Source organism: Oncorhynchus keta, chromosome 27 (genome assembly GCF_023373465.1).
Source record: "Oncorhynchus keta strain PuntledgeMale-10-30-2019 chromosome 27, Oket_V2, whole genome shotgun sequence".
Taxonomy (NCBI): Eukaryota; Metazoa; Chordata; class Actinopteri; order Salmoniformes; family Salmonidae; genus Oncorhynchus; species Oncorhynchus keta.
In genome coordinates, this window is record NC_068447.1 from 10,778,134 (window position 1) to 10,792,695 (window position 14,562).

General features: G+C 45.0%; 1 protein-coding gene and 1 long non-coding RNA gene across 2 annotated transcripts; both read right to left on the reverse strand.

The window, feature by feature from the left end:
* Positions 1 to 3,419: 3,419 nt before the first annotated feature.
* Positions 3,420 to 4,382, reverse strand: LOC127912615 (transcriptional regulatory protein AlgP-like). The gene has a single exon (XM_052482635.1). It carries the CDS (start codon positions 4,380 to 4,382, stop codon positions 3,420 to 3,422), a length of 963 nt encoding a protein of 320 aa, XP_052338595.1.
* Positions 4,383 to 4,759: 377 nt separating this feature from the next.
* Positions 4,760 to 6,014, reverse strand: LOC118359515 (uncharacterized). Its single transcript, XR_004820690.2, has 3 exons — positions 5,909 to 6,014; positions 5,695 to 5,772; positions 4,760 to 4,974 (listed from the first exon to the last, which is right to left on the reverse strand). It is a non-coding gene; the product is annotated as an uncharacterized LOC118359515 (long non-coding RNA).
* Positions 6,015 to 14,562: the final 8,548 nt, after the last annotated feature.

The following is a 14,562-nucleotide window of genomic DNA, read 5'->3' on the forward strand; positions in this document are numbered from 1 at the left end:
CACACAGCGTGGCTGACGAGGTCAATGACGAGAGCGATCACTATGTATTGCCTACGATAGTGCAGACACACAGCGTGGCTGACGAGGTCAATGACGAGAGCGATCACTATGTATTGCCTACGATAGTGCAGACACACAGCGTGGCTGACGAGGTCAATGACGAGAGCGATCACTATGTATTGCCTACGATAGTGCAGACGCACAGCGTGGCTGACGAGGTCAATGACGAGAGCGATCACTATGTATTGCCTACGACAGTGCAGACACACAGCGTGGCTGACGAGGTCAATGACGAGAGCGATCACTATGTATTGCCTACGATAGTGCAGACACACAGCGTGGCTGACGAGGTCAATGACGAGAGCGATCACTATGTATTGCCTACGATAGTGCAGACACACAGCGTGGCTGACGAGGTCAATGACGAGAGCGATCACTATGTATTGCCTACGATAGTGCAGACACACAGCGTGGCTGATGAGGTCAATGACGAGAGCGATCGCTATGTATTGCCTACGACAGTGCAGACACACAGCGTGGCTGACGAGGTCAATGACGAGAGCGATCGCTATGTATTGCCTACGACAGTGCAGACGCACAGCGTGGCTGACGAGGTCAATGACGAGAGCGATCACTATGTATTGCCTACGACAGTGCAGACACACAGCGTGGCTGACGAGGTCAATGACGAGAGCGATCACTATGTATTGCCTACGATAGTGCAGACACACAGCGTGGCTGACGAGGTCAATGACGAGAGCGATCACTATGTATTGCCTACGACAGTGCAGACACACAGCGTGGCTGACGAGGTCAATGACGAGAGCGATCACTATGTACTGCCTACGATAGTGCAGACGCACAGCGTGGCTGACGAGGTCAATGACGAGAGCGATCACTATGTATTGCCTACGACAGTGCAGACGCATAGCGTGGCTGACGAGGTCAATGACGAGAGCGATCACTATGTATTGCCTACGACAGTGCAGACACACAGCGTGGCTGACGAGGTCCTCCGGATAAAAACGTTTTCTTTTGCATTTGTGTATATTTGAGATACTAATGATGTTGACAACTTTGGGGGCACATGGAAGAAAGATGGAGTTGTCAGTTTGAGTATGGTGAATGACATCACAGACAAGGTTTCCATTGCCTCTTGTTTATTTGACAGATCCATATTTGTCCCGGACGAGGAAGCAACCATCTGGCATGTTATTCTTGATGCATGGTTGGATGTTCTTGGCAGTATGTTTCACTTGGCTTGAGTCAGATAGTCGCCTCATCACTTTGTACCAAGGGATTATGTGGGCTTTTTGATGGCACGTTTATGCCACTGCAAATGGTTCTCAAACTCAAAGCAATTGAGGTCATTGAGCAGTTGTGAAATGCAACCATCAACTGCCAAGTGAGTGAGACCATGTACATTGTAAACTGTAAATTAATCATCATAGACATTCTTGCTTATCTCAAAGTGCATCAGCAGCTGTTCTGCATAATGTCTTCTCCGGCCATAATCTGGATCGATCTGACATGGCTACACTGAGGGACAGCAGCGATAGACCTTTTTGGAAACAAAATCCTTCAATTCTATGGGACCCGTGTAGAGCAAAGAACTGCCTGAACTCAGTGGCCTTCCATCGGTCAAGTTCTGCCAGTTACCGAGGTTTTCGGGCAAATTCTTTTTTTTGGCAATAAGCCTAGAAAAGAGATCAGAGCCTCTGACAACTTGGTTTCCTGAGAGAAAAACAAGTCTGCATGTTCTAGATCCTGGTTTAAGGGAAATCAACATCTTCCTCATGACAACCAAGCACACCATATGCATAGAATCTAATGGAAACCCTGAAATAAAATAAACTCTAGCGTCTATCGATGGAGATGATGGCTAGCCAGGTAGACCAAGTTATTGAATTCACCATCATTTCACTCCGGATGTGTGCCCTCAGAGTGCAACACTACCCTTCCGTTCCCAAAGCCTTTAATCTGACCTTTCTCATGCTAAATATCTACTATGGGATTTGATGCACTCTGGCATGGCTGGTCTCACTGGTGCATCACAAAGACAAGCTTCGATTGTGACATGGTAATGACCATTTGTCCGATTGACACTTGAAACCAGGAGCACCTTCAACTGAGACAGGACACCACTCAGGTAATCATCCGCAGCAGTCACTCCAATGAATGGATGGAAATCATTAATGCTGCACAAAATAGGCTAAAGTTGGCAGCTAGATGATTTGAAGAGAAAAACACCATCAATGTTGATTTTCAAATAAATATGAAACCTCAATGAAATCTGGATGCTCAGCCAGTCTTCATTATACCCTGCTCAACACCAGAAATAAAATAATTTGTTACCCTGACATTTCTCAATAGTGTTGTATTTTAGTACGATCACATCGAGAAAGTGTCACTTAGGGGACCATTTACACTAGTTTCAGTAGAAATGTCAGAAGTTCCATTAATTGCTAGACTCTGACAGATTCTAAAACATCCACATGGAATTTACTCCACCGTTTATGGTAAGACACTGTTTATGGTAAGACACCGTTTATGGTAAGACACCGTTTATGGTAAGACACCGTTTATGGTAAGACACCGTTTATGGTAAGACACCGTTTATGATAAGACACCGTTTATGGTAAGACACCGTTTATGATAAGACACCGTTTATGATAAGACACCGTTTATGGTAAGACACCGTTTATGATAAGACACCGTTTATGGTAAGACACCGTTTATGGTAAGACACCGTTTATGGTAAGACACCGTTTATGGTAAGACACCGTTTATGGTAAGACACCGTTTATGGTAAGACACAGTTTATGGTAAGACACCGTTTATGGTAAGACACAGCTAAATTGCAGTAGTCCCAACAAATCAAACTAAGTCCCATTTGCCTTTACAGGTGACAAAATGATTGTGTTTTACCTCTTCAAAGATCGTCTTCTTGTCCACCGGGCTTGATTAACTTGAAATTGGCTGTACTCTGTGTTCATTTTCTTCTTCTATGGTATTATGGTGGTCTGCAAACATATGTTAGAGGTGCATGCTGCTACCCACTGTATGGGGTAGTATACAATATTTTTTTTAAATATATTTTTTTAACATATTCCGGGAAATTAACAAGAGCATCTTCAAACAGTCTTTTTTGTTTCAGACATTTTTTGTTTCAGCCACAATTATGGCCAGTTTCTGAGACTTCTTGCTCGTTTGGGCAGTACAAAAAATCACATGCCATAAAATCAACCTTCTTCACGAGCTGCATGTCAGTTTCCCTCAACTGTTGAATGACAGTGAATCTCCACAGGCTACGGGGCATCCACCACCATATCTTCAGCTCCCTTCGGCTCCAACTATTTTGTGTGCCTCTGTGTAGGGGACCTGCTGTACAGCCCTGACCCTTAACCCTTCAAACTCATTTACCCTAATCGGGCACTCTGGGAAATTAGGAACGTGATTTCCAGCACAATTACAATACCGTATATACTCAGATTCTTCAACATTATCCCTTCAGCACACACTTGATACATGGCTTTATGCACGGCTTGGTGCACGGCTTGGTGCACGGCTTTGATGCACGGCTTGGTGCACGGCTTGGTGCACGGCTTGGTGCACGGCTTGGTGCACGGCTTGGTGCACGGCTTGGTGCACGGCTTGGTGCACGGCTTGGTGCACGGCTTGGTGCACGGCTTGGTGCACGGCTTGGTGCACGGCTTGGTGCACGGCTTGGTGCACGGCTTGGTGCACGGCTTGATGCACGGCTTGGTGCACGGCTTGGTGCACGGCTTGGTGCACGGCTTGGTGCACGGCTTTGTGCACGGCTTGGTGCACGGCTTGATGCACGGCTTGGTGCACGGCTTGGTGCACGGCTTGGTGCACGGCTTGGTGCACGGCTTGGTGCACGGCTTTATGCACGGCTTGATGCACGGCTTGGTGCACGGCTTGGTGCACGGCTTGGTGCACGGCTTTATGCACGGCTTGGTGCACGGCTTGGTGCACGGCTTGGTGCACGGCTTGGTGCACGGCTTGGTGCACGGCTTGGTGCACGGCTTTGTGCACGGCTTGATGCACGGCTTGGTGCACGGCTTGGTGCACGGCTTGGTGCACGGCTTGGTGCACGGCTTGATGCACGGCTTGGTGCACGGCTTGGTGCACGGCTTGGTGCACGGCTTGGTGCACGGCTTGGTGCACGGCTTGGTGCACGGCTTTGATGCACGGCTTGGTGCACGGCTTTGTGCACGGCTTTGATGCACGGCTTGGTGCACGGCTTGGTGCACGGCTTGGTGCACGGCTTTGATGCACTGCTCGGGCACGAGAGCTCTCAGCGCATATCTCACATATCTCAGCTTCACATGTGAAGGGAGATACTCTTTGTCAAACATCAATTATATGGACAGGTTCTCTTTTCTACCGTCCACTACACGGTTCGGACGGCGTGCTCCAACTACTCCTGGTACGTTCCTTGTAAACCACAAGGCCTCCACATCCGACTCAACCCCAGAGATAACACCTTTTAACCGTGTTCTGCTCCAAAAATCTTAACTCTCCACTTCATACGTTGATAGTTTGTAGAGCCTTATTGCCTTTTCCTTCTGCTAAACAAACCGACCTCGGGTCACTGTGACTGACACCTTTCCTAATAAATCCTTTACCTTTCCTCGATATTTCAAACGGATCTCAAAAAAAAGCTGAATTGTTTGTGAATCGTACTCGAACAAAAACAAAACATACGTTCATTTACAACTTTATCAATTTTGTATTTTTTATTTTGTATTTTAATTTTTTTATTTTTTTTATTTTTTTATGCTCCATGTGACATGTGCCATGTGCCATCAGACTCAATCCCGTCCATCCCACCTTCCATATCACTCCACTCCGGTAACCGTCACCCTTCTCGCCCTGTCATTGTATCTGGCGTCTCCATTCCGTCCGAACCATCCAGCTTCCTCGTGCCGCCGTCATCAGTGTTAATTACTATAACAATAAAGCAATCAGGTCAGTAGGGTGCAGTGGTCACACAACGTCACAAACAGGTTGAGAAGACACCTTTCTCACTGGTGTGAGACTTAGCACTATAAATAGAACGCTAAATACATTATATTAATATAATAACGATTTACATTGGGATGTTGTCTTATCCATATACAGTATATTATGCATAACATGTTTATAAAAAGGCAATATCCAAAGGTAAATCATTAGTATTAATATCACGAATTTGGCATCCTTATAAAGCTAATGGTGACTATTTCAAAACGTCTAAAGATCAATCATGAATGAACGATATACCAAGCTACACGTTGAAACTATGTTGTCCTTTGGGAAAATTAGATGTCAATGTACTACATTCAATGTAGCATTCTACATAAACCCAACGTCACTCCAAATTCACTTTCACAAAGCTTGTGTAAAACAAGTTTAGAGGAGTTACTTTCAACTATTCATCGTTATTAAGGTCGAGCGTAGCTACGCAGATGACAACATATACGTAGTTTGATGATTATGTTGAAATTTGATTGATGTAACAACCTGTTAGTCAGGTTAAGACATTGTATTTAAGTTGAAGGTTGACCCTAATTTCAATGTTTGCAACGCTGGTTGAAATGATATGAAAACAGCACTGGTTGATGACTTTTTGCAAATCCAAATGTCTTTCAAAGATAGATTCAATGTCACAATATGTTGACAAATTACGTTAAAACAACGTTGATTCGACCAGTTTGTGCCCAGCCAGGTATGTCTTGGTTGATCGGATTGTAGCTCCCAAGTGCGCTAGAAAGATAACAATATTGTCAAGAAAACGTAGATGAAATTCAAACATTTTAAAGAAAATGTTTACATGTTTGAGAATAGACAGCATTAATGACAGAAAATAACACAGGATTAATATTATTATTTGCTCAAGGACCTTTTTTGCTCATTCAACTGAAGTGAATTCACAGCCTGTATTCTTCTTGTACACACGTCCAAATGCACAACATGTAAGATGCTGGAGAGTTTAGCTGAAATAACGGTTTTGTAATACAGGAAAGGTCACCTCCAGTCCAAGGGACAGGAACACCTGTCTCTCAACAGGTCTGTTCTTGGGAGACGTCATAGCCGTGAATGAATGGAGACACGAGTATGAGAGTGATTGTATAGTGACATCTACTGGTAGTTGAGTAGTATTACACCTTCAGTTTATAAACCAGGGGGGTTGTTCAGGATCACAACATTTTACAACCGTTTGCAACGAATCAATTAATCGGAATAACTAGTACTCCCTGCTCAAACCTCCATGCTTCTGCAGTACACCCTGCAGAAGAAGAAAATATATATATCTGTGATAACAGGCTTACACACTCTTCTGAAGTGCAAGAGACCCGAGGTTCAAACTCCAGCAGGTCACTTAAATACCAGATGCATTTCCTTCGCAATAAGAGTCGCATTATTAGGAACCAACCATAGAATGGTTGAAAATTGTCTGGTGAATGTATCCGACTCAATAGCTCACTCAAAACTGGAATTTCAATGATGTTGACGGATGATTAACTAAATCCACTAGATGGCATCATTGTCACGAAAAAGAGGAAGAGGGCCTGGTGAAAGCCTGTTAGGTAGGCTTTACACACGGCCGCCGTTATGGGCAGGCCTTAGGGGGCATTGCCCGCCCTACCGTACCTCCTTGCCTATCCAAATAAAATATAGAAATATTGATCATTTATTTGACCGAGACGCAGGCCGACACAAAGACGCATCAATCTCAGTTAAAGCAGCCGAGCGAGCAAAACACCGCCCAGCTGTCTCAGTATATGTGGACTATGTATATCAGATACATTGGCTACATAGTGGGGCGCTGTTTCCCTATGCTTTCTCCGGTGATCTACCATAGTTTCAACCGAGAGGAAGAGGCGAAGCTAAAAAGGGCTCACTCTCGCCAAAATCTGTCCAGTATAAATCCAATGCGTTTCTATGGGAATCATTTGCAGACCTAACCTTGTCGCCTGCCTTCTCGAATTTTGGACAAGGAGTCCCATTGTTAGGGCGGAGACATGAGCATCTCGTCATTATAAACAGGTCTCTGGTTTCAACTTCTTGTGAATTGGAAAGGAAAGTATGCGGGTGCACTGTTAGGATGCTGGATTGCCCTAAAGTAAATTGATGTTTCGCATAAATTATATAATTACTTCTATCTAAATCCAATTTGTAAGTCGCTCTGGATAAGAGCGTCTGCTAAATGACTTAAATGTAAATGTAAATGTAAATAAAATACACCAGGGAGTATGACTTAGCCACGGGGATCATTTGCTTCTATTTAAACAATAGCTGTGGATTGTTTCAAGTCACAAGTGTGTTTAGGAAGATCAAATCAAATCGTATTTGTCACATGCGCCAATACAACAGATGTAGACCTCACCGTGAAATGCTTACTTACAAACCCTAACCAACAACGCAGTGCAATAAATAGAGTTAATAAAAATATTAACTAAATAAACTAAAGTAAATGCCAAGAGTGTGCAAAGCTGTCATCAAGGCAAAGGGTGGCTATTTTGAAGAACCTCAAATATAAAACATATTTTGATTTGTTTAACACTTTCTTGGTTACTACATGATTCAATATGTGTTATTTCATAGTTGATGTCTTCACTATTATTATGCAATGTACAAAATAGTACAAATAAAGAAAACCCTGGAATGAGTAGGTTTGTCCAAAAGTTTGACTGGTACTGTATATGTCCTGGATGTCAGGAAGCTTGGCCCCCAGCTTGGGCCTTATGCCTTACAGGTCAGATGCCGAGCAGTTGCCATACCAGGCGGTGATGCAACCGGTCAGGATGCCCCCGATGGTGCAGCTGTAGAACCATGCCAAATCTGTTCAGTCTCCTGAGGGGGATAAGGTGCTGTCGTAGCCTCTTCACAACTGTCTTGGTCTGTTTGGACCGTTATAGTTTGTTTGTGATGTGGACTCCACAGAACTTGAAACTCTCGACCTGCTCCACTTCAGTCCCTTCAAGGTTAATGGGGGCCTGTTCAGCCCTCCTTTTCCTGTAGTCCACGATCAGCTCCTGTGTCTTGCTCATATTGAGAGAGAGGTTGTCCTGGCACCACACCGCCAGGTCTCTGACCTCCTCCCTATAGGCTGTCACCACCGGTGATCTGACCTACCACTGTTGTGTCGTCAGCAAACTTGATGGTGTTGGAGTCGTGCTTGGACACGGAGTCATGGGTGAACAGGGAGTACTGGAGAGGAATAAGCACGCACCCCTGAGGGGCCCCAGTGTTGAGGATCAGCGTGGCAGCTGTGTTGTTGCCTACCTTCACCCCCTGGGAGCATTCCCATCAGGAAGTCCAGGTGCAGAGGGAGGTGTTTAGTCCCAGGGTCCTTAGTTTAGTGATGAACTTTGTGGGCACTATGGTATGTGTGAAGATAATGTGTCTGGAGTATAATTTTAAATGTTGCATAAAGAAAAAGGGGGCGGGGTGTGGCAAAGCTATGGTGCATCTCAGGAATGTTTGCCCAGATATGGTGCATCTCAGGAATGTTTGCCCAGATATGGTGCATCTCAGGAATGTTTGCCCAGATATGGTGCATCTCAGGAATGTTTGCCCAGATATGGTGCATCTCAGGAATGTTTGCCCAGATATGGTGCATCTCAGGAATGTTTGCCCAGATATGGTGCATCTCAGGAATGTTTGCCCAGATATGGTGCATCTCAGGAATGTGCCCATTTGGCAACGTCTTATTTCTGTGTCTTAACTCACCACGTACACCACTAGTTTTTTTCTTCGCATCACACAAGTCAACAAAGTCTGTTTTTTAACATCCATTGCGAATGATAGTTCCTCAGTATTTGAAAAATCTTTCCAACACTCCTGACCTCAATCACCAAGCCTCGGTGTGAAAGAGCCAAATATCATGATCTGATGAGCCCATATATCCAGTGGAAATGTATATTTTTTTAAAGCTTTCTGTTCTGAGCTCACAGGTGCAGGAAACTTTGAGAGCCCGAAATAGGCTAGTTGACACTGTTGCAAGTTCGTTAGCTACAACTTCATTCAGGCTGTTGATGTGATAACTTGGTACAAATGTTGAACACTAGCAATAGCTCAAGTCAAGACAGATAGAAAGGGAGGCAGTCAGGCAGAAAAGAGAGATGAATGTGAATGAAAGAACCAGAATTTTGAAACTGCCTGACTATGGTCTTTATTAAAACACCCGTTTTCGAAATGCACGTGCACACATAGGAGGTCCCATGAAAAATATAGAAATCAAACACCCCTCCAACTGATTCCTTCTGGTGCGTTGGTATGGCTACATGCAGAGAAATAGTACTGAATTATGGGGAAATCACTTCTGAAATATAAGAATACAAGGTCATATATAATAAATGCCATTTAACATTTAACACTTTTATCCAAAGCGACTTACATTTGCGGGAGGGGTGACAGGTAGCGGCAGGTAGCCTAGTGGTTAGAGCGTTGGACTTGTAACAGAAAGGTTGCAAGGTTGAAAAAAAATCTGTTCTTCTGCTCCTGAACAAGACAATTAACCCACTGTTCCTAGGCTATCATTGACTTGCCTAGTTAAATGCATACATTTTTCCTACGGGTGGCCCCAGCAGGAATCGAACCCATGATCACTGTCAGGGCCATGCTCTACCAACTGAGACACACAGGACCACAATGCAAAAAGGAATCTAAAGCATGGAGAACTGTCTCTACCGCCAAAACTATGGTAATCAGCGTTTTTGGACGGGCATTGTCACATCTGGATTAAATCCTTTTCGCCTTAATCCTGATACTATTGTTATATATAAACATAACCTAAATCAAAACATTGTAATACATTAAATGATGAATAATGTTTTATCTAAATGTCACATTCAGGGGTCGAAGATAAGGAGCTTTGAGAGCATTTTGTGCACATGTATTAATTAGAGGACAATTGAGTCACTGACATTGTGTGTATAGACACACACACACTTTACCAGAAGTGCACAGGGTCGACACTGAGGAAATATAATGGACAAGCTCCATACCTCTGGTGTGTATAGGCATGTTTATAATACTCTGTGTGTGTTTCTCAATATGCATACTAACTACTCAACACGCTTATGCTTCAAGTGCATTTCCGAGGAGAAGTTCTCTTAAGTACTTTCTTGTGAGGACGAGTGTGGAAAACGCATAAAACAATACATTTGAGAAGCATTCCACCTACTGTATTACCTCACAACACTGCACCTCACCATTCACTGAACCTTCTTCCAGCCAGAGATCTGTTTCCTGATGTGTTCCCCACGACGGGCTCTGACGTTATGCATCGGGTTAGGGCCTGTTTTTTTCCATCAATAACTAGAGTACGGTAGAGCTCGGCTATCACTAAATTGATCACGAAATCCTTTTGAAGTGGAGCCATTTGCTCATGCTCTGCTACACAGTACATAATATGGTTTCGGAAGTGCTTCAACCTCCTCAAATATAAGACAAGAGAGATTCTTTCACAGAAAATAATGTTCCTTGAGTTTTGTCAGAGTTTAGTGATGAAAAGTAGCTAACAGCTAACTGGTCTCATCAGTGGCGATATTAGCATGCAAATCTTAGTGGGGCAAACTTAAAAATAAATCAAATGTTTTAGATGCATGCCAGCAAAGCCACTACACTACACAACACTAAACAATACATGCATTGCACTATAACAGTGACTTGAGGTGCCCACAAACTGTTAGGACCTACATAAAGCTGTCCCAACAGCAGAGCTTTCTTTTCAGCACCATGGAGTGAATCCTTACCACCACTACACATGGCTATCTACCACAGCGCCACCTGGCTATCAGCAGAGCCTTGTCTGGTAGCCAAACAATTCATTCAGCCTCATTTACTGCCTTTTAAAAAACATAGATGATATGGCTGACTTGCTTAAGGATCTGACCCCTTTTCGCAATTTTGCCTAAAATGACATACCCAAATCTAACTGCCTGTAGCTCAGTACATGAAGCAAGGAAATGCATATTATTGAAACCATTTAAAAGGAAGTTTGTGGAAATGTGAAAGTAATGTAGGAGAATAAAACACATTAGATCTGGTAAAAAAAAAATTACATCATCTTTTAAATGAAAGAGAAAGGCCATAATGTACTATTACAGGTTAGGAGCTATTTAGATTTTGGCCACTAGATGGCAGCAGTGTTTGTTCAATGTCTTAGACTGATTCAATGAACAATTGCATTTCTATTCAACATTTTGTATCAAGTTGGCCCAAATGTGCCTGATTGGGTTTTTTAATACATTTTCAAGTTCAGAACTGTGCACTCTCCTCTAACAATAGCATGGTATTATTTCACTGTAATAGCTACTATAAATTGGACAGTGCAGTTAGATTAACAAGAATTTAAGCTTTCTGCCCATATCAGATATGTCTATGTCCTGGAAAAATGTATTGTTACTAAATGCTAATCACGTTAGCCTAAGTTAGCTCAACCGTCCCTGGGGGGGGCGAGGGGACACCGATGCCATAGAGGTTAAACAAATGTGGTTTGTACTGACAATGGAGATGTACAAACTATGGCATAAGGGAACGACAAGCGGATAAGAGGCAGTCCGTCTTATCAATTAAGACATTAACGAGCAAGCTAGAGATGGCCGCCTCGCTTCGCGTTCCTAGGAAACTATGCAGTTTTTTGTTTTTTTACGTGTTATTTCTTACATTAGTACCCCAGGTCATCTTAGGTTTCATTACATACAGTCGAGAAGAACTACTGAATATAAGATCAGCGTCAACTCACCATCAGTACGACCAAGAATATGTTTTCCGCGACGCGGATCCTGTGTTCTGCCTTACAAACAGGACAACGGAATGGATCGCTTGCAGCGACCCAAGGAAACGACTACGAAAAAGAGGGAAACGCGGCGGTGTTCTGGTCAGACTCCGAAAAAGGGCACATCGCGCACCACTTCCCAGTATTCTTCTTGCCAATGTCCAGTCTCTCGACAACAAGGTTGATGAAATCCGAGCAAGGGTGGCATTCCAGAGGGACATCAGAGACTGCAACGTTCTCTGCTTTACGGAAACATGGCTTACTGGGAAGACGCTATCCAGGGCGGTGCAGCCAACGGGTTTCTCCACGCATCGCGCCGACAGAAACAAACATCTCTCTGGTAAGAAGAGTGGCGGGGGCGTATGCCTCATGACTAACGGGACATGGTGTGATGAAGGAAACATACAGGAACTCAAATCCTTCTGTTCACCTGATTTAGAATTCCTCACAATCAAATGTAGACCGCATTATCTTCCAAGAGAATTCTCTTCGATTATAATCACAGCCGTATATATCCCCCAAGCAGACACATCGATGGCTCTGAACGAACTTTATTTAACTCTTTGCAAACTGGAAAACATTTATCCGGAGGCTGCATTCATTGTAGCTGGGGATTTTAACAAAGCCAATCTGAAAACAAGACTCCTAAATTTTATCAGCATATCGATTGCGCAACCAGGGGTGGTAAAACCTTGGATCATTGTTACTCTAACTTCCGCGACGCATATAAGGCCCTGCCCCGCCCCCTTTCGGAAAAGCTGACCATGACTCCATTTTGCTGATCCCTGCCTACAGGCAGAAATTAAAACAAGAGGCTCCCACGCTGAGGTCTGTCCAACGCTGGTCAGACCAAGCTGACTCTACACTCCAAGACTGCTTCCATCACGTGGACTGGGACATGTTTCGTATTGCGTCAGATGGGAATATTGACGAATACGCTGATTCGGTGTGCGAGTTCATTAGAACGTGCGTCGAAGATGTCGTTCCCATAGCAACGATAAAAACATTCCCTAACCAGAAACCGTGGATTGATGGCAGCATTCGCGTGAAACTGAAAGCGCGAACCACTGCTTTTAATCAGGGCAAGGTGTCTGGCAACATGGCTGAATACAAACAGTGCAGCTATTCCCTCCGCAAGGCTATTAAACAAGCTAAGCGTCAGTACAGAGACAAAGTGGAATCTCAATTCAATGGCCCAGACACAAGAGGCATGTGGCAGGGTCTACAGTCAATCACGGACTACAAGATGAAATCCAGCCCAGTCACGGACCAGGATGTCTTGCTCCCAGGCAGACTAAATAACTTTTTGCCCGCTTTGAGGACAATACAGTGCCACTGACACGGCCTGCAACGGAAACATGCGGTCTCTCCTTCACTGCAGCCGAGGTGAGTAAGACATTTAAACGTGTTAACCCTCGCAAGGCTGCAGGCCCAGACGGCATCCCCAGCCGCGCCCTCAGAGCATGCGCAGACCAGCTGGCCGGTGTGTTTACGGACATATTCAATCAATCCCTATACCAGTCTGCTGTTCCCACATGCTTCAAGAGGGCCACCATTGTTCCTGTTCCCAAGAAAGCTAAGGTAACTGAGCTAAACGACTACCGCCCGTAGCACTCACTTCCGTCATCATGAAGTGCTTTGAGAGACTAGTCAAGGACCATATCACCTCCATCCTACCTGACACCCTAGACCCACTCCAATTTGCTTACCGCCCAAATAGGTCCACAGACGATGCAATCTCAACCACACTGCACACTGCCCTAACCCACCTGGACAAGAGGAATACCTATGTGAGAATGCTGTTCATCGACTACAGCTCGGCATTCAACACCATAGTACCCTCCAAGCTCGTCATCAAGCTCGAGACCCTGGGTCTCGACCCCGCCCTGTGCAACTGGGTACTGGACTTCCTGACGGGCCGCCCCCAGGTGGTGAGGGTAGGCAACAACATCTCCTCCCCGCTGATCCTCAACACGGGGCCCCACAAGGGTGCGTTCTGAGCCCTCTCCTGTACTCCCTGTTCACCCACGACTGCGTGGCCACCCACGCCTCCAACTCAATCATCAAGTTTGCGGACGACACAACAGTGGTAGGCTTGATTACCAACAACGACGAGACGGCCTACAGGGAGGAGGTAAGGGCCCTCGGAGTGTGGTGTCAGGAAAATAACCTCACACTCAACGTCAACAAAACTAAGGAGATGATTGTGGACTTCAGGAAACAGCAGAGGGAACACCCCCTATCCACATCGATGGAACAGTAGTGGAGAGGGTAGCTAGTTTTAAGTTCCTCGGCATACACATCACAGACAAACTGAATTGGTCCACTCACACTGACAGCGTCGTGAAGAAGGCGCAGCAGCGCCTATTCAACCTCAGGAGGCTGAAGAAATTTGGCTTGTCACCAAAAGCACTCACAAACTTCTACAGATGCACAATCGAGAGCATCCTGGCGGGCTGTATCACCGCCTGGTACGGCAACTGCTCCGCCCTCAACCGTAAGGCTCTCCAGAGGGTAGTGAGGACTGCACAACGCATCACCGGGGGCAAACTACCTGCCCTCCAGGACACCTACACCACCCGTTGTTACAGGAAGGCCATAAAGATCATCAAGGACATCAACCACCCGAACCACTGCCTGTTCACCCCGCTATCATCCAGAAGGCGAGGTCAGTACAGGTGCATCAAAGCTGGGACCGAGAGACTGAAAAACAGCTTCTATCTCAAGGCCATCAGACTGTTAAACAGCCACCACTAACAGTGAGTGGC